Here is a 21,081-nt window from a genome sequence, read left to right as displayed (position 1 = left end):
TCGGTTGCTTTGGTGCCTTGCCTCCCACTTCAATTGTTGCTTCTCAAGCCAAGCTAGTTACAGTTTCATTCATTGCCTCTATGTAATCTTCATCTCTCTGTTCTAACGTTGTATATTTGTTTGCAAGTGCCAGCCTGAATTTGTCTGCTTTTACCCTTACTGCCTCTAGGTTGACCTGTTTTTTCTTGACCAATTTTACTCTTTCTCTCTTCAAACTGAGATGAATCCGAGCCCTCACTAACCTATGATCATTGCACCTCCCCTTTACCCTACCTAACAGTTCTACGCGCTACACTATGCTGGGATCGGTGAAATCAATTTCATTTCTTTTTTCACCATTAGGGCTTTTCCAGGTCCAGTTCTTGGTGCTTTGCTTCCTGCAGAAGGTGTTCATTATTCGAAGCCTATTACATTCTGCGAATTCTACCAGCATCCTAGCGTTCACAGAATCAACGCCGTAGTTGCCAATTGCTTGTTCACCAGCCTTTTCCCCCCGCTTTTGCATTGAAGTCACCCATTAGTACCATATACTGAGTTTACACTTTTCTCATCGCTAATTCAACATCTTCATAAAATTGGTCTACTTCATCATCATCGTGACTGGATGTTGGAGCGTAGGCTTGTACTACCTTTAATCTATATCTCTTATTAAGTTTTATTACTACAGCTATCCTCTCTTTAACGCTGTAGAATTAGTCAGTGTTGCTCACTATGTCTTCATGGATTACGAATCCTACCCCGTATTTCTTCTTATCTGGGAGACTTCTATAGCGGAGGACATGGCCGTTAATCAGCAATGTGTAAGCCTCGCCAGTTCTTCTCATCTCACTAACGCCGATGATACCCCCAACAAAGTCTGATAGTTCCTCAAAGAATCCTGCTAAGCTATAGCCTCACTCGACAGAATTCGGCATATAAAAATTGACAGGGTCAGTTTCCATTGGCGGCCTGTCCGGACCCAGAGGTTCTTAGCACCCTCTGCTGTGTTACAGGTCAGGTGCTCCGCAGGTGCTGGGGACTGAGGGCCATGGGTTAATGGTAGGAATCATTTGGGAGGAGGCTGTTGTATGGCCCAGTTTATACGAGTATACTGGAAAGCGCAGGACGATTTCACACGCTGCTGTGTCAGACAATTACTGCAGTCGAAGAACGGCGCTCGGCTTCACGAAGAGGGGACGCAGAAGACACCCACGCATGGAAATAAATGCGGCTTAGTGCTTGCGCCGTGGAAGAGCCGCCAAATACGCACCCTCGCTCGGCAGAAAAGCGAAGGCGGTTCGAACTCAATGGGAAGCGTTCGGGGTTACGGGCGTGAAGATAGGTTGGAGTGTGCTTGAAGCCACCGCCACCGCTAGACACCCCCGGACTTCCCAGATATGTCTCGTTGACATTCTCGACCGCTTCTGCGGTTTGTTTGTGGGCATCGGCGCCAGTCGGGGAAGCGTAGTCGCGAAAATCGGGAGACGCGAAACACGGCCAGCTGGTTGCAGTGTCCCTGTTCGGCATCCGCGGCGCGACTTTTGAGAATGCCTTGAGAAAACGGCGATATTTTTACGACCACTTAGCCGGCTACGACCGACGGATGGTTGTGGGTGCGATCGCCATCGGGTCCCAAGTACGGTGTTCGGGGCGTTCGAGCGGCCTGGCCCACAACTGCCCGGGGTGACCGAGTTTTCTTAGCCCACGGTCAGGCACCCGATTCATCAATAGCCGTGGCTTCGTGGGAACATTCTCGGCAGCTGGCGTGGTGGCTGCTTGCAGAAGATGCTTATCCCGCGGGTTACATGCGCGAGCTCGAGCTTGGCCTCCGGTGTCGGCGTACATCAAGACCAATACTCAGGGTCTGACGTAGGGGAGAGTGAGATGACACGCGTCTTTCAGTATCCCCTTGCGTGTTGTAGACTGCGCCACTGTTTTGACCAATGCCGGGTCCGTCACGAAAGTTTTGGTGCTATGGGTTGCAATGGTGTGAACCCGCATGTGTGATTGGCCGGTTTATGACTCTTTTGTGCAACGGAGGGTTTAAAAAGTCATGTTTTGGTTGCGTGGAAGGAGCGGGGGTTCGGGCTTGGACCCTGACAGACGCCTTGGCGTTCGAGTAAAGCGTCTCTTTAACGGGCAACGGCTCTTCCTCCGCGCTGCCACCGTGCACTCGAGTCATCGAAGAGCAGCTTAAACACCTTCCCTCCTTAAGTGGTGTTGAAGCTAGCAGGGAATAAAAGGAAAAGCAAATTAACTACACTCTTCTTTGTTTTCTCTATCCTCTCTTTAACGCTGTAGAATTAGTCAGTGTTGCTCACTATGTCTTTATGGATTCTCTATTTCTTTCCTCTTTTTAGACTTCTTACACATGAGCTGCATTTTTGGTGCCTCGGGTGCTTTTTAACCGCTTTTACGACCTGTTTTATATATCTTTTCCCCGGAGAAGCGTTCTAGAGTTTCCGGCAGCTATAGTTTCTTTCTTACACAAGTTCTGAATTATAATTTCTTTTCTGTTTTTACCGCTTTACATTGTCGCGTTTTGCGCTACAGTCTCTTTTTTATTGTCGTATTTTGTGTCTTGTTTTATATTTTTGTCACGGTGTTGTTTTCCACGTGGGCGTGATTTTTACCGGTGAGTGTGCGGCTCGGCGCCATCCCGATGCGCAGTGGTGTTGGTCAATACATCGAATGTTTTCTGACGCATGAGCTGTGGCTATGAATGATGAACGCATATACACGGGTTTTCTTTCGTAATAACTTTACCTCATCCTTTCTGCTGTTCGTGTTTTGTTTGCTCATTGCCTGCCTTAATGTGTCGCTGTACCACCTAGCTCGGATACAGACCCTAGTTCTCTATGTTATAATTTGCGGCAACGAGCGCCATGCCCTCTCGACGTAGCACCCACTCTGTAATAAGACGCAGCAGCGCGCATCACTGCACTGTGCACGGTCGTCCCGTGGTAAGGCTGCTGAAGCGCTGTTCGCACAGCGCCCGGCGGCGTCACGTGCTCGTCCAATGCCGATCGGCTCGTTCTTTTTGTTTGGACGCGCTGCACAACGCTTCACTCGCCAATGGTAGCAAGCTATTGCAAAAGTTTAAAGGAACTTACAGCTGTCGGTATTCAGACGCCACCTGTGCGCTTGCGTTCTGGAACATCCTGGAGCATAGAAATGTGGAGACAAAACAAACGACACTGGTTATAAGTGACATCTCGCGTTTGGAATAGCAAAATTCTTCAGTGATCATGACATGAGTCGCTGCACTACATAATTGACATTAGCCTGGGAGCTTCTCTACAGAGAAACGCCGAAGCCGAAAATTGGCTCACGTACATTATTTCCAATGCAGTATTTGCAATGCAAAACAGCGGAGTACTTGGTTATCGTGAAACCTAACGAAAGGCAAGAAGCGCGCAGCTGTATGGAGCACTGCATGACAAGCCAGTCACGAACACCACACGTGGCACATTGCAGTTGGTCGTATATGTTGGCGGCGCTATTTCATTTTTCTTGGCTGCACAAAAACCACCCCCTTCGCTATTGGCACTTGAAAAACTTGATATAGTACGCTGTCGATCGCGTGAAAAAAAGTTCAGTCTCGATATACGCCAAGTACACATCAGATGGAAGGTGCCTGCTCAAAGCTGCTATAAATGGCTTCTTTCTTTTCTTTTCTTTCTTTTATTTTTACTTTCATTTTTTTCATTCATTCTTTTTGTTCACGCACGTTGCGCTGATCCAGTGGTTTCCTCATCGACGGTGCCCGATATGTAAAGTATAAACTTTTATGTGAGATTGAAGCGTTATTTGCAATAAATTACTTCTTCTAAGTTAATGACTGTTATTTACTTGGTGGTGCTGAGTTGCTGAGAATAATTACAACAAAACGAAGCTAGACAAAGTATTTTTCTGTGAGGCTGCAATAGAAAATACAGTAGGCAGGAAAAGTTTACTGGACACTTAATCGCTTGTCATTTGCTACCACTTCGTAAAAGTGGCTGCTTTCACCATTATGTGTTACCCTTTCAGTGAGCCAGTGCTGACACATCGGTGCGATAGCAGTCACCGCTATTTGATCGTGGTAACCATCCCTCAGATAAGAACATAGAAAACTTTACGAAAAGGTCATGCCCCTGTTTCTTTTTTTTTTTTCCGCCGTTCAAGCCTTGCTAGTAAGATCGATTATTCGAATGCCTGTACAGTAGACTCCCGTTAATTCGACCCTTGCGGGGCCGAAAGGTTAAGTCGAGCTATCCAAGATGTCGAATTAACGAATATGACAAAATGACCAAGTTCAAATCGTTTTTTTATTGCTTGAGGAAGTCTCTAACATAGTCAAAGAAAAAATGGACGCCGACCAAAGATATTGCCGCGATGCCGAACAGGACGTGCAGACAAGAGACAATGACGAAGAAGTGTTGTTGCTGAGGCGCTTCGGCCGCCATGTTCTGGTGTCAGCTGGTGCCTGCAGCATTCGCCTTGCATAAACAACATTCGTGCTTATTTTGTGGTCGGCGTCCATTTTTCCTTTGATTGTGACTAATCCCGACAAGACGCATTTTGATCAAACCCTTGACTCAATTGGCCTGTAATGTATTTTGCTTGTGGCCTTTTAAAGGGACCCTCAACAGACCACATAGCAAATTTTGTATATACGCTGGAAGGCGTTACGTGTCCTGTAGGGAGCGTTCTATCGCGTAAAACTTTCAAATTATTTCATTAACAGCCGAGATACAAATATTTCAGTGCCACGAATCCACGATGTCAGCAATGCCTGAATGAACGAAATTCGGGGTTTTACGAGCCATTACCACAATTTGATTATGAAATACGCCGTAGTGGGGGACTCCGGATTAATTTTGTCCACCAGGGGATCTTTAACGTGCATCCAATTCACGGGGCATTGTTTTTTTCTTTCTTTTTTTTTGCATTACGCCTCCATCGGAATGCGGCCGCCGCGCCCGCGATTTGATCTCGCAACCTCGTGCTTACCAGTGCAACAGCAGAGCCACTAAGCCACCGCGGTGGGTCATCATTTCAGGAGGGGAGCGTCACCGACAACATAGACACCGTCTCCAATTGCCCCCCCCCCCCCCCCCCCCTAGCTTTCGCAAGCGAAATTCCTTTGCTGTCTAAATTCCTTTCCCATACCCGAGCCGGAGGATCGCGTGACGAACAAGTCACGCAACAGGGAAAGTGCCTCTCTTTTTCTATAGTACGAAGTACAACAACCACCGTGGTTGCTCAGTGGCTGTGGTGTTGGGCTGCGGAGCACGAGGTCGCGGGATCGAATCCCGGCCACGGCGGCCGCATTTCAATGGGGGCGAAAACGCCCGTGTACTTAGATTTAAGTGCACCTTAAAGAGGTCAAAATTTCCGGAGTCCTCCACTACGGCGTGCCTCATAATGAGAAAGTGGTTTTGGCACGTAAAACCCCATAACCTTAACGAAGTAAAACGAAGCCACGCAGACATTCGGTTTGTGTGTTTTATTATTTCCCTAAACTTTAATTCGTCAAGTGAATGAACAGATCAAACAAATAACTGCTGTTGTCTTGAACAATTCTCAAAGGCACGTGCCACTGTGAGTGACGTCGCAGCACGGCAAACTACGTAAGCGCACTGGCGCGATTAACATCGACATTAGGACGACGTCCATGAGGAGAGAAAAAGATTATGGCGTTTTACTTGCCAAAAGCCACGATCTGATTATGAGGTATGCCGTAGTGGGCAGACACCGGAAATTCGGACGACCTGGGGTTCTTTAACGTGCACCTAAATATAAGTACACGAGTGTTTACTCATTTCGACCGCATAGAAATACGGCCGCCGTGGGCGGGATTCGATCCCGCGACCTCGTGTTTAGCAGTCCAACACCACAGCCACTGAGCAAACATGGCGGGCGGCGAGGAGAAGGGCGTAGGGCGCGTGGTTTCAAATTTCAGCTCTTTTCGAGGCGCGTTGCGGTGTTAATACATTGCAGGCACGATCATTAGCGCGCATTGCATGCACTGCGCTTATCAGTTCAAAATGGCCAGACGTGGTGAGGGGCCCTGTAAGTGCGACTCAAACAGCCTGAGGCGAAGAGTAACGCCATGTTTAAATGCTGCCTCAGCGTCAAACGACAGCAGGCAAAGTGCAACGGACAGCTTCACGGGCGGAAGGAGCGTCCGGTACCAAAGGATAAATTAAGCTTACTTAAAATAATTAAATAAGAGCTCATTAATACTACTACTACTACTACTACTACTACTACTACTACTACTACTACTACTACTACTACTACTACTACTAATAATAATAATAATAATAAACATCATTATTAATTTGTTATTTTAATAATAAATAATAATGAACCTCATTGTGCATAAAAACTGATAGCAATACATAGAAAGAAGAAACAAAAGTGTTTGTCCATATCAGAAATTTTAATTAGAAAAAGTCAATTAAGACGAGCATGACTACATTCACATGCAATGTTGTCAGTGTTACACAGCTTAAAAAGCAAATAATATTTATGAAATAAACCCTCATAACTGAACAAAATATAACCGAAGTTGCTCTTTACTATAGCTTCTAACATGTGGATATATAATATTCACAGGTAGATTGTAGTCTAGTGACTGGTGTTGATAACAAAATGTGCGAGAATGTGGAATCGCCCACTTGCCAGCATTTCTTGTGTTTACTAATGGTTGACAGTATTCTAAAAAAAAAATTAAATTAAATTGTGGGGTTTTACGTGCCAAAACCACTTTCTGATTATGAGGCACGCCGTAGTGGAGGACTCCGGAAATTTCGACCACCTGGGGTTCTTTAACGTGCACCTAAATCTAAGCACACGGGTGTTTTCGCATTTCGCCCCCATCGAAATGCCGACAGTATTCTAAACATCCTAAACGTGCAGTGAAATCTCTTACAAGTATGTGTGAACATTGCATCCCATAATGCGAAAACACTCGTGTACTTAGATTTAGGTGCACATTAAAGAACCCCAGGTCGCCGAAATTTCCGGAGTCCTCCACTACGGCGTGCCTCATAATCAGAAAGTGGTTTTGGCACGTAAAACCTCATAACTTAAGTTGCATCCCATATAATAAACGGTATATAGTAGTATGCTTGACTCTAATATTAGTAAACAATAGCATATAATTTGTACGCATTGGTCATCGTTGACAACCGTTCCATATTTACGATATGACGTATAATTTTTTCTATAAGGTATGAAGTGTTTATATTTGCTTTCGTAGTTGCAAATCAGACTAATGCACAGTAGTTAAGGTGCGAAGTAAAGAATGCGTGATATATGCGTATTTTTTTTTTTAATTATGGGATTTTACGTGCCAAAGCCACTGTCTGATTATGAGGCATGCCGTAGTGGAGAACTCCGGAAATTTCGACCACCTGGGGTTCTTTAACGTGCACCTAAATCTAAGTACACGGGTGTTTTCGCATTTCGCACCCATCTAAACGCGGGCGCCGAGGCCGGGATTCGATACCGCGACCTCGGGCTTAGCAGCTCAACACCATAGCCACTGAGCAACCACGGCGGGTCTGTATGTTGGCGGATACCGGGTGCATGCAGAGCCAACTGGATACAATATCTGTCAGAGATGATAGCTCTCTGGACAAATAGTTAACGCATGCGTCCCAATTTAATGTAGATGTAAACAAGACTCCAAGAATTTTTTAGTTATACATCAACAATTTCCATTTGTCGACCCTCAAAAGTGATAGTACCGTTCAATGTTGCTTTCTTGTTCTTCGCGTGAAATATCATTACCGTCGTCTTTACTGCACTGACCTTTAATTGGTTTTCCTTGGACCACACGGATAACTTCATTAAAAAAAAAACTCGTTGCATTAGGATGATAATTGGTTTATATTAGATCCGGCCATAAGACTAGTGCTGTCGTCAGCATATATAATGAATTTTGCCTTACTTGTATGACATCAATAATACAAACTTTCATAAAAAGTGGTACGTCTCAGCACCCTCCCCTGTTGAACACCAAACTTATTGCATAGGTCGGACGAGGTTTGGCAATTTATACATTTGCACTGTACTCCTTTACTGAAATAAGATTGAAGCAAATTCAGGTAGCCACCGCGTATTCCATGATGCTGCAATTTATCGAGTGTTGTAGCGTGCTCAAGACAGTCAACAATCTTGCTAAAATCCGGAAATAACGTAAATAAACGTATATTTTTCTGCATTATTAGGATGGATTTCTTTAAATACAGTTAAGCTGTTTCGTTTGATCTCACCCTTCTGAAGCCAAACTCTGCATTCGTAAAACGGAGAATATATAAAAAAAGCTCGTCTTGCGATTAAATACAAATTTTTTCACTCCCTTAGAAACGGCAGGTAGTACTGATATTGGTCTATAGTTGCTCGGTACACAATGACCACCGCCATTAAAAATTGCTGAAACCCTGGCACATTTAATCCATTCGGGAAAGCTTCCCGATTGCAGTACTAAATTAAACATCTGTGCTAGTAAATTGAAAGGAAAGACAAATGGTGTTTAATGAGCGCTATTTGCAGATTTTTGACGTCAAGTTCTTGGCTATCTTTCAAGCTAATGAGGGTACTGTACACCTCGAATTCATCAGTAGGCTGTATAGAAAAGATTTCTCGAACAGTATTCTAGGTAATTTTTGTGGTTGTGGGTAGGGGAGTAAGGGAGGTGATTGCAGCGCTAACAAAGTGTTAACTGAAATGGTCTGCAAGCTATTTGCCGCTAAGTTTGGAAGCATAGTGTATTATGGTGTTCGCGATGTTTGTTTTGCGTTGTCGACCCATGACATTGTTCACTATTCCCCATGTTACGTCAGGATGCTGTCGACCGACATCTGGAAATAAACTTTGAAACGGAAGAAGACGAGGTCGACTGCTCTCCAAACACGACACGCAGCTTTTGTTGGCAGACTTCTTAGCTAGTCAGGTCTCTTTCGTGTGTCTCGTACGACACGCGAGGCGTGCCTTGGAAGTAGAAGATTACGCTGGCAAGCATGAATATCGCGTCCCAGATATCTGTTATGCTCGCTGACGTGTTTATACCAGGTGAGCCAGTCTTCGACGTCCGTGCCATTTGTGCCGGTGAAAGTATCTGGGTCACGAGGGTGCGATAGCACCAGATGTGATGAAACCTTGGTTATTGCGGACTGGGCGGCGTTGCTTGAAGACATCGCCACGGAACCGATGCGGCGACCGCTACGGAAATCAGCGTCGTAGCGAGCGTCGTAGCGAGCGTCGTAGCGAGCGCACCCCGCACCTCCACCAAATGTGACGGTGTAGGAGATCTGCACCGGTGCTTAAATATACGCGGCAGCGAGCGTTCCGAGCCACACCATCGGAAAACAGTCAACCTCGTCTTCTTCCCCTTCACGCGATGCTGGCACACACCACTCTGTAACAATGCGCGTGTTTTGCTCGCCTGAGTTCGGTATTTAGCTGGTTTCTAAAAAAAAAATTTATATTCTTTCAAAGCTATGTCGGAACGTATCTGTGAAAAGAAGTGGCAGTGCGTATTTTTATCTTTTATTGTCTTCAAGTGTCATTTAGCGGTCTATGGTTTTCTAGCTTTGTTTGAAGGTTTTAAAAGGTTAAATTAAAATTTTTATGGTAAATTCGCGTCTGCCTCGTTCGAATCTTCGTTTACTAAGCCAGATGACGAATCCTAACTTCTTATTTCGTGTTTGAAGGATTCAAATCTATCTTGCGTAATTGGCTGAACCCTAAAAGCATCTTTAGACAATTTGCATGTATGGTACTAATTACGGTACATCACCAAAACTGGGCAGTGAGCGCTGAAGTCTGATGCAATAGTACCAGAACTGTAGACTGCAGTGCCTACGTTAGCAACCATAAGATCAAGGCCAGGTGATGAAGAACAAGTAATGCGTGTTGGTGTGCTGATACAATTTTCAAAACGCAATGATAACAGTGTACTATAGAAATTCTGAAAGCTATCTTTATCCAAAACATTAATAATAAAGCGGCCACCGTATATCAGTCTATAGTTACGTTTACAAACATAATCTAGAAAGGCCTTATTGATTTCCAAGAAATGCGTGAAAGAGTACTGTAAACACTGAAATTTTGCAAATTTGAGCAATATTTACTGAGAAACTGATGGCCTAAACAAATAATCTACTTCTTACGGTCACTAAAGTTTAAAGTCTCCGTTTAAATGTAACAAACATCAAATTTGGTGCAGCCATCGAGCGCTGACTTAAACCTTCCTCTTGAGTTCATCGTCACTCGTAAATTCTTGAATAGTGGAGCCCAGGTGAGTCCTGTGAGTTACGTGAGCTCATGATAAGAACTGAAGTCAAACAGTCTCTATTGTATAAAGATGCAGCACAACTCACTCCTCTATCTCTGCACTTCCCGCAGGCTCCCTGGTGTCCATAAACCTTGAAATAAAAAAAAAGAGAATAAAGCATATACGGAGGATAGAATTAAGAATTTTTCATTTCACTTATTGTACGTGCCTTATGGGCCCACGGACATTACACACACATTTACATTACACACAGTTCGTTACTGACGAAGCAAAAGCTATGTTATGCATATGAAGAATGAGTTGCACACAGAGCGCTGACTATGTCAAGCCAAGAAAAATAAATTGACGTTTTCGCCACGGAGCAATGAAACCGAAGGCAAGGACTCACATAGTGCTCCTCGCCGGCGCTGTTCTAAGAATACGCGGGGGCGACACAGCGTGGTGCAGCTCGCGAGGATGAGCGCCCATTCGGCGCGGAAACTTAGTGGCTGTGACGTTACGCGCTCTTGTCTAATTCATCGACAACTAGAAGCACAGGCACAATGGTTCTGCCTCGATCTCATAGCCTCCTGGTTAGCTGAGATGGTACGGCGATGCGCTGAACAGGATATGAAGAGAGGTAACAACGAGGTAAATAAATAAGTAAATTAACTAATTAAGCGAGTGTTATTTAATTAATTATACAACTCTAAGCGACTATGTGAACATGAAAAGGCCATAGACGCTTTTGTTGTCACTTCGTGTGATACAGTACACCGGCACTCGTTCCATCATGTATAGAGCAGCCAGGCTATTAGTAGGAAATCCTACGGTAGATCGTCCGCCAAGGCATGGGGACGGACACCACGAGGTTTCAGCCTCACCTTGCGCCATCGGTGATGATCTCATCTGGGAGTTCCGGAGCTGCAACGGGGAATGGAAACAAGACACCATTAAACTGCCACCTCAGAACAAGAGACAACTATTTATGCGGCAGCCGAGCAGCCGACTTGGGGAGACATTATAAAGGGGAACTGTATTAGTCAACTACACTTCAATTCCGGTAATGCCGCTTAGGTTCGCCAAGCCGGAAAAGAGGCAAAAGCCGCAAATATATACGCGTGCCGAAAGTGCCCTGATCTTCTCGTACATGGATTGTTCTCTTGTTTTCTTGCGCTTCGCTTGCAGTATGCAACTCTCGTATACTTTTTATGATATAAAAAGCACATGCGAAGTATGTGAATTTATATCTTATTGCAGTGTTTCTATACATTTCACAGTTAAAGGTGTAACTATTGATGAACTTGTAGGATGACTAGATTGTACCTATATACAGGTATTACCGGAGTATTTAAAATTCATATTTGTCCTCTATTTGAATATATTTGCCCTGGCCAATCTTGGTGTCATTGTGTTTCTTATTGATGACATTATATCCTGCAATCGATGTGTGTCCGATTTTAGACAGAAGTAAAAGACAGGTATAACGCAGCAGGGACATTCTCATTGCCAGGTTAGTTGTTCCGCACTTGAATTCTGTAGTGTACAAGGCCAAATGCACATCGCAAGGGGCGGAAGAAGGGAGAGACACGCTTAAAAAGAGCGTTCTTTCCACTCGTGTCTCTTTCTTTTTTCCCTCGTTACTTGAGGTGTGCATTTCGCGCAGTACACCACCGAATTCCGCAGGGAAGTTACGACTAAGCGCCGTAAATTTACATACACGTTTTATAAGGGCGTACTTTCTAGACGTTTCTAACTTGGAGTGGTAGTGTTTTGGCAGATCTCTTGAATTAGCATTTGTTAATAATGCTTCCTACTGACTTATGTTTTCTTAAATTCATGCCTCCAGTATCGCAGAGGGACATTACATGAGGGGTGGGCAATGAAGGCAGGTAACATGTTAAGTAATAGACATGTTTTTTTCCGCAATTGAACACACACAAAAGGAAGACACATAAAGACAACACGGGCGGCACTTCTAACTGACTTAATTTGGGCTGTGAGCCATGAATATATGTACACATACACACATGCGCTGGCTGTTCACAGATCTACGTTACCCAGCAGTCAAACAATCTAGTTTCCGATTTATAGAGCATGATAGATGTATCGCTAATGCAATTTGTACCTTTCTTTTTTATATAGTAAGCTTCCATTAGCTCACGTGCTGTTTGAAATCTACTTCTGCCAAGAATCCTAATCTCAGAAAAACGTGGTTTGCAAATGCAGGCCTTGCAGTGCGCACGCAAATGTGCCACGCCATATTTCATTAGATTGATTCGTGTTTATATTGTATTATATATTTATATTATATTGTGTAAATGTGCCCAATTATGGCGTGGCACATTTGCGTGCGCACTGCAAGGCCTGTATGTGCAAACCACGTTATTCTGAGATTAGGATTCGTGGCAGAAGCAGATATTAAACAGCCCGTGAGCTAATGGAAGCTTACTATATAAAAAAGAAAGGTACAAATTGCATTAGCGATACATCTATCATGCTCCATAAATAGGAAACTAGATTGTTTGACCGCTGGGTAACGTTGACCTGTGAACAGCCAGCGCATGCGCGTATGTGTATATATATTCATGGGTCACAGCCCAAATTGAATCAGTTGGAAGTGCCGCCCGTGTTATCTTCATGTGTCTTCCTTTTTCGTGTGTTCAATTGCGGCAAAAAACATGTCTTTTAGCAAGCACCAACTAGGCCAACAAGCAGTTATGTTAAGTAATGGCTCTCCATGGCCGCTTTAAATTGGGTGCAGTCTCTTAACATGGCTATGTTGCTGGGATATTCGTTTGGGTCTTGTGCCGTATGTAGCAGAAAAGGCTTCTGGAAGGTCTTCGTACGGGTACACTCGGGGTGTATGGCGTTTGGATTGCAATGGCGAGATGTGTGATTCCAGGCTTACGCTTGAGCATTGCGCTGAAGTTAGACAAATGGACGAAGGGGCAATATACAAAATTCCTGAATAGGCGAAATTCAGAAAAAAATATCCGCGATCTTTTCCTGGCTTTCTTTTTTTTACCGTAAACGGTGAACCCTGTTGATAAAAATTTTCCGCTTTCCCCGATATTTAATTTCCCACTGGTTGAGGGCCTGCTGAGTGCCCACAACACGACCAGTAGCAAGAGAGATTTTCCAGTCGTCTGAACTCTATGAAAAAAAGAAGGAGGACGCTTAAGCTTAGCCTTTAAGAGTGGAACGCAATAGCATTCAAAGATCCCTGACTGCTTCTTACGCTTCCCGGTAACTGCAGCTTATGTAACCGTAATGTTTAACGGGAAACGCTGGTGCCGAACACTATGCACGAAGGCGAGCTTTCAGGTAGAAACGACACGTGATGATGATGACGACGACGACGATGATGATGATGATGATGATGATGATGATGATGATGATGATGATGATGATGATGATGTGGCCAACCCTTTGTATCAGGAGGACGTAGAAACCACGCCCACGCCAGGATGACCCTCTAAAGAAATTAAATTATAGGGTTATACGTGCCAACACCAATTTCTAATTATGAGGCACGCCGTAGTGGGGGACTCGAGAAATTTGGACCACCTAGGGTTCTTTAACGTGCACCTAAATCTAAGTACACGGCCGTTTCCGCATTTCGCCCCCATCGAAATACGGCCACCGTGGCCGGGATTCGATGCCGCGACCTCGTGCTCAGCAGCCTAACACCATAGCCACTAAGCAACTACGGCGGTTGATCCCGCTCGACTGCCTACCTATTCAAGTAAAGCCGATACAAGTAGGGAAATGTAAAGAGAACACCAAAAGGAAGCAAAAGAAAAGAAAAAAAGAAGAGGGAAACGGGAAAACACGCTACAACGATAGGCAGCCATTGGGGCCCATCCGCAAGTTCCGCTCGCGAGCGTTCGAGGCGTCTCTAGCGTGTCTCCGCGACTGCGGCTCTGTCTGCACCGCATGTACCGTCCTCTCCATTAGTCTGTTCGAAGCTAAGATCACGGATAAACTGTGCGCGAGAGATGACCTAATACACCGTAGCACCACATGTTCAATGTTTTCGTCCTCCTAACCGCACCTCCGACGCTGCACATCATTCACATCGCTGTTTATGATTGAAATGCCCACACAAGTACGGAGCGCACCAGCTCTTGTTCCATAGAGCAACCTACTCCCAAGGGAATTGTCATATAGGTGCACCATGCCAATATTGTTCTTATGACATCGGTACACCGTCAACGTCGACTTCGCTGCCATATCACGCATCTTCATCCTGCACTTGTTCCCGCACCTGTTTTACCCAATCCGCCGGTGAATTTGCACTGATAGGGCAGCAAAAGAGGCCGTATTTACTTTGTATGCGATATAAGTGCCTCACCGTCGGTGTGCACATGCATGTCTCTGACACGTAATCACATACATGCCGCACCCACCACCCTCGAGGCATGCCGAGCAGGCGGCCATGGTATGCGATTTTACTGACCGCCTCCCGAGCCTCAAAGCTCGGCGAGCCTAGGTCTCCCTGTATAGCCTTGTTGGCCACCGCACCATGACAGCCGAGAGTTATCCGACCAACGTCTCGCTGGCGCCGCTCCAGCCACTCTCGCGTGGGTGCCGAGAGGCAGAACACAGGATATGCGAACGTCAGCGCCAGCACGTGAACGATTTTCGATAGGTCGCGAACCATCACAAACCGGTGGCATCCCCACAGACATCCATCGGTGACGAAGGATGCACTGCGCCCGATGTGCCTTCTGGCGGAGGATGTCCTCTTGGTGGCCACAAAGCTCCGGTCCACTTGATATTTGCATTCCCAAGTATGTGTGTGCCGAGCGCGCCATCGAAGCCTCGTATCCCAGCGTTATATCGCCCTCATTCATGCCTGGGCCCGCGAGGGGAACTATTGCAGATTGCTTGCAGTTAAAGCGGAGCCCATGACGCGTTATCTCCTCTTGACAGATGTTAATGAGCGCTTGTAGGTCCTGGGGGCACTCTACCATTAACGCAAGGTCATCAGCAAAGGTGAGACCGGGTAATCTGCACCTCTGATACACGTCCACCTTACTAAACTGTAGATGGAAACCGAGACCGCTACTGCGAAGTTTGAGTTCTAGGTTGGCCACATACAGAATATATAAAGCAGTGGGGACAGAGGGTATCCCTGTCGTACTTCCCTAATAACCGTGACAGGTGTGGATAGTACAGCCACAAAGTGAGCAATGGCAATGTTGTTTCTGTATAGGCGCTACCTGGATGCGTTGCAAGGAAAGGGGCACGCGGCTTCGTGGCCTCCGAGGTTAGCGCCCGTATGCGCGCCAGCCAGCGCGCGTAAATCTTGGAGGCCATGGCCGCCTTATGAATGGTCGAATTGCTGGAAACGTGGTTTGTGTTGATAGCGCTTATGCCGCTTGTCATGTGTGTGCGTTATCGGGCGCTTTGGTCCCGATGTGTAAAACGTTGTCTGTCCGTGACGTCACTTGTCACATGAGTGTTTTCTATATAGATATGCTGCTTGCGTGAAATAAAGGTTGTTGTTATCGTACTCGGCATCCGGCAAGGGCCGCAACATCACAGTTTGAGTTTCCGCGTAATATAATTATGTTTTCTCGTATACCCGAATTACAATCCGACGCTATCCTGTCTGCTGCAGGTTAGATATTATTTAGGTCGTACTTTACTGTTTCTCTGACGCATGCTACTTCGAGCAATTAAGTTATTTCAGTAAAGCCTCTGCGTCTCTCGGATGGCCTACGCGGTTGTCCGGAACACTTTTTCTCCAAGCGACGCCCGACGCCAACACCGAATTTTTTTGCCACATGGGGCCCTTAACGCGGTCCCACGTTTAAGCCCTAGTCACGCCGTCCCAGAGATTAGCTCTACACGCTTTAGGAGAATTTGTCGTAGACAGTGAATTGATAAATTGCTTGTGAGCAGTAGCTAATTTCAAATTTTAATGTCCTCTCTGATCACATGATCTGTCCAAGGGTACTTGTGTTTTTTTCGTGGTCTCACGATGTCGCTCTTTCTTTTCGCCGTGGTAGACGGACGTGTTCTGTTAGCATTTTGCCATTACAAACTCTTGACTGTTTTGTATTTTCATTACCTTTCTTCTTTCCCTACATATGATATTGGGATAGTCGGCTTTGTTTGTCGGCAGACTTCCCTTAATTTAGAATTTATAAAAAGAAGCATTCATAATGATTAATATTTCCACTTAACACGGTGCATGCCGTTTTCTATGCTTCCATCTGGCGCACAGTATGCAGCAATGTGTTCTTCGTACATTTGTAACATAAAGTAACGAGAGAGTTATTAAGGAAGAAATCGTCATCCACTCGACTTTAGCGTGGACCTACAAAGCCATGTCATGATTACTGTCCTTATGCTTCAAGTTCTCGATTTATTCTCCCTCAGGCTGCGATCTGCTAGCCTCTTGGTTAGGTTACATGGTAGAGCGACCACACCGGTAAAGCGTGAGTCCCGAATTTGACACCGGACGTGGACGCAGTTTTCTTCAAATGCGAAGCTTTCTTTTTTCAGAAACACTTAGGAGTTTGTAATTTCACGCTACCATCGGGTGGATGACAACTTTCATGAGCATTTCCCCGCCTTGCGGGCTTCCGCAAAACTGATTTGTCATTTGAAAATAGAATGGTATTAACACTTACTCCTAAAGAATGCAACAAGTTTCTTCGCGTCATTTGTCCCCAGTGCATTGACAAGGTCGACGGCCTGCAATTTCTTCATATCCGCCTTGCATCGCACGCCCTTGGCTCCAAGTTCTTGCATCAGGAATAGCATGCGGTCATCGGTGATGAGGGGCAGGGCGACTTTGATTGCAGCGACTAGGTCCTTGGTGTTGGCCGCCATTCTCTCCGACGGCCTTTTCGCAGGAAGGGATGCTGCTGCACACGGAACGCAAAAAGGGCACATGCATCAAGTACTGCACTCGCTCGCGCACCAACGAATTGGACGGAAGCTTCCATCACACACGCCTTGAAGCGAAACTGCTGCATTCAGTTTGTATATCTGAGCCAGCAACGAGCAGGAAGTTGAGAAATTATAGTAAACCATTAAAACAGCATTGTCATCGTAAACCAGGACTGTCCTCAAATGAACTATTTATAGTGCCGACGTGTTCTCTCACAGTGGTGATTCCTCTTAAGCATGGGAAAAAGATGGTATAGCTTGCGCCATTATGCTTCAACTGGCGATAATAATGAATTTGTATAATTTTTTGGGGTATATAATAGAAGAGAGAAGCAATGCTGAAGCGTCCATAACCTTAAGGTAATGCCACGAAAACTGTACAACTGCTTCAAGAAAAACCGGTTGTGCCAAACCGCTTGGTGTGTGCTCTCAGTGAACATTTCCCGAATTACATCGATCACCATCGCTTAAATCATCTTAAAGCAGTACTGAAAGAAGTACTGGCTCCTTTATGAGTAGCAGGACTCCTTTCAAAGTACTACTGCTACATTGCGCTGCGCAACAGGTGAGAACTCATTTCAGTACTTTGTATAGGAACATTGAGAGGAGTACTGACTCGCTGTACGGAATGATGCATCAGCATAGTATGTCAACAAACAAGCCGAACTGTGCCGACATTTCCCGATAATCTGTTCTCACCTGACCATTGTCTGCGTCACGGCATCATGATATATTAACACCTGTTCTTATTTATCCTTACCTCCCTCCCCTCCCCTTCCGGAGACTGTATTTCACCCTCTAACAAGTTAAAGTTATTGCTTAGCGCGAGACGTGCCTGCATGATTTGGAACCTACTCGAACGTTATGGTTGTTTTTTCTGTAGTGTATTTTCTCGCCGAACTTCATGTAATCAGATAAGATGCGCGCTGCAAATAGTGCTGTATATTGTGGAAGGTATGCGAGCACACATCAATAGCATCAGGGCAACACACCAAGAAATCAGGCTGGCTTCATTAAGGGATATTCTAAAATGGATGACAACCATGTGACCGATCAGGGAATCGAGAAATCTGCGGAGTACAATCAACCTCTCTGTATGGCTTTCATAGATCATGAAAAGGAATTAGGTTCAGTAGGGATACGAGCAGTAATAGAGATATTGCGTGATCAAAGATTACAGAAGGAATACGTAATTATCTTGGGGAATGTCTACAAAGACTCCACAGCTACCTTGGTTCTCCGCAAGTAAAGTAGAAAGCTACCGGTCAAGAAAGGGGTGAAACAACGATACAATCTGTCCAACCCTATTCACTGCATGTTTAGAAGTATTCATGCTACCCGACTGGGAAGGCTAAGGAGTGAGGGTCAACGGCGAATATCTCAGCAACCTTCGGTTTGCAGATGATATCGTCCTGTTCAGCAACACTGGGGATGAATTACAACAAATGATTAAGGCCCTGGGCCCCTCAACAGGCCATATAGCAAATTTTGGTTATATGCTTGAAGTTGTTTCGTACTCTCTAGGGATTGTTATACCGCAAGAATTCTTGAAATTGGTTGAAGAATAGCCGAGATACAAATGTTTCAGTGCCGCAAGCCCATTATTTCAGGAGGCGAGCTAGACCACCAACATATACACTCTCTCCACTTGCCCCGTATGGCCACCGCAAGCGAAATTCATTCCCTGCGATCTTTGAAATGCAGCCACGATTCTTTTAATGCTACGAAGTGAACGTGCTAGATAGAATAATCGTGGGAAGCACTCCGGGGCAGCTTTGCTTCAGTGGGAACGCATTCTGTATTTGTTGGCGAGACTTAGCTTCCGAAACTCGCCCAGCGGCTATGAGGGACAACGTTGTTAATGGCTCTTAATTCTGACCTACCTGTTTTGTTAAGGTGCCCTCAATTATATCCCAAGGAATTTTCTTATCAGTACTCATGAGCTACCGCAGAAGCTACATGATGAGCTCAAGTATTAAAGTGAACACATGAACAAGTCAGTTTTACACATTGAGGCATAAGGCACAACACAAGAATACTGCAAGGTGTGTCGGAGTCGTCATTCATTAGCACGTTATGGCCGAAGCTGCTCACAAAATTACGTCACATTTACTGGCTACAGGGCCAGGTACACGTTTGGGTAGGATATGTACATTGTTTGCAGTTCGTTGTCAAAATACTATCACTTCACTGTTATCGATGTACGTGGAGGAATACCACTATTTAAGATGACTATGCCATACACGCGGGATTCATCTGTTCCTTACATTGTCTGCCATGTTGCCGTTCCAACTTATAACATAGCCGCAATGTAGATCAGCAGATATTGAAAGCCAAAAAGGCTGCCTACGTGCTCAAAGGCATCGCGCACACTTCGTCATACTTACTTCTATTCAAGGTTTCGCGACTCTGAAGGACATCATTAAGGAATGTTGCCAGTTAGAGGGAGGTGAAAGTCCGCACATTAGAGAATTTGCTCACATCCTCTCCGCGAGAAGTTTAGTACGAGCCGTCGAAGAATGGCACGACGCAGTGTATTGTCTCTCATGTGATAGAGTTCGCGTTTCAAATTTCTGCCCCGACTCACCCTGGAGCGACTGACTACTAGGCATCTCGAGTATATGGGTAGTTGTTTAACAGATGTCAAGTACTGGAATCGGCCACAGGAGCGACTAGGCTTCTGTTCAATGTCTGCCGACATTCTCACCTGACTTCACATCATCGGGCTTGGTCTGTGCTTCTTCAACAGACAATTTCTTTGTCTAGGGGAAGTATTCTGTAGGAGTCCACCTAGTGGACTGTCCATTTCGGCCGCCGCTGATTGGCTGGGGTCGCTGGTCTCCTCCTCGCTCGTACAGCTGCATCCAATCAGCAGCGGCCGAAATGGACAGACCGCCAGGTGGACTCTTACAGAATACCCCCCCCCCCCCCCCCTCAGCACTCCGCCCACGCTGTCAACTTGGCTGAATAAACGTACACTCGCCAAGAGAAAAAATTCAAAACACAGATTGACGTATCGGCGCCCAATACGGGTGCCTTATTCGCAATGAACGAATGCATGATGGTCTTTATTATATACGCGTCCGAAGACGTAATGCCCTTGCGTACAACTCAGGGAGGGGTCCCCGTGTCCGGTTTATCGTGTTAGTAGTAGACTGTATGCAGAATGATTCAAGGAGCAATCGGGATGATAATTTTTTTCACCCCACCAAATTCTCATGCCTATGCCGGTATTGTGACGTGCCAGACACGCTCCCACACATGGTGTTGGTGTGCCCACACAGCGAGAAAAACAGTCAAGATGAAGCCTCAGAACCGCTACAAGCGATCGAAGAAACGTGGGAGGCAATGTTAAAGGCACAGAGTCTGGAAGATCAGCGAAGACTGGCGGACCGGGCCCGGGCTGCGGCATTAGCCAACGGGTTTCTGGACTAAGAGAGCCGCCCACCTAGGGCGAAGAAAGAACACTTTCTCGCTGTTTCCTACAATAAACGTTCACTCCTCCTCCTCCTCCTCCTTCGATGATAGAAGCCGAATGCCAATACTGTGTCCAGTCTTTTCGTGATGCTCTGCCAGGGCGCTTGAAACCGTGTTTCCCTTGGCGCTACATCATTTCGATGCTGCTGTAGCCTTCTTTTAATGTTCCCCGTCTCGCCTACGTAGCACGCATGGCAGTCCCGGCAAGGAATTTTGTAAATGAAGCCCGGAAATGTTTCTATTTCGAGGCGGTCTTTCACTCGGACGAGTTGCTGTTTTAGTTTACTTGAAGGAACGTGGCAGATTTGTACATCATAATCTTTGAAAATTCATGATATTGACTCGCTCACGGCTCGTGCATAAGGGAGAGACGCCTGTTTTCTTGTTCTCATCGGCCTTACGGGGGGTTCAGCTGCACACTTTTCTTCAGTCTTTATAAACTG

At 45.6% G+C, this 21,081-nt stretch overlaps 1 protein-coding gene across 1 annotated transcript in view; it reads right to left on the bottom strand.

The window, feature by feature from the left end:
* The window catches only part of LOC126530873 (uncharacterized), a 57,513-nt gene that overhangs the window by 27,224 nt on the left and 9,208 nt on the right, over window positions 1-21,081 (bottom strand). Inside the window, exons 2-5 of the mRNA XM_050178178.3 lie at window positions 16,900-17,133; window positions 11,137-11,176; window positions 10,359-10,403; window positions 3,093-3,140 (exon numbers count right to left, since the gene is read on the bottom strand). Of these exons, the coding sequence (XP_050034135.3) occupies window positions 3,093-3,140; window positions 10,359-10,403; window positions 11,137-11,176; window positions 16,900-17,101 (335 nt within the window). The 5' untranslated portion in view covers window positions 17,102-17,133. The remainder of the gene's footprint in view (window positions 1-3,092; window positions 3,141-10,358; window positions 10,404-11,136; window positions 11,177-16,899; window positions 17,134-21,081) is intronic.

The sequence above is a fragment of the Dermacentor andersoni genome, chromosome 5 (genome assembly GCF_023375885.2).
Source record: "Dermacentor andersoni chromosome 5, qqDerAnde1_hic_scaffold, whole genome shotgun sequence".
In the NCBI taxonomy this organism is placed as follows: Eukaryota; Metazoa; Arthropoda; class Arachnida; order Ixodida; family Ixodidae; genus Dermacentor; species Dermacentor andersoni.
Note: the sequence above shows the minus strand (reverse complement) of the source record. Positions and strands in the feature narration are given on the sequence as shown.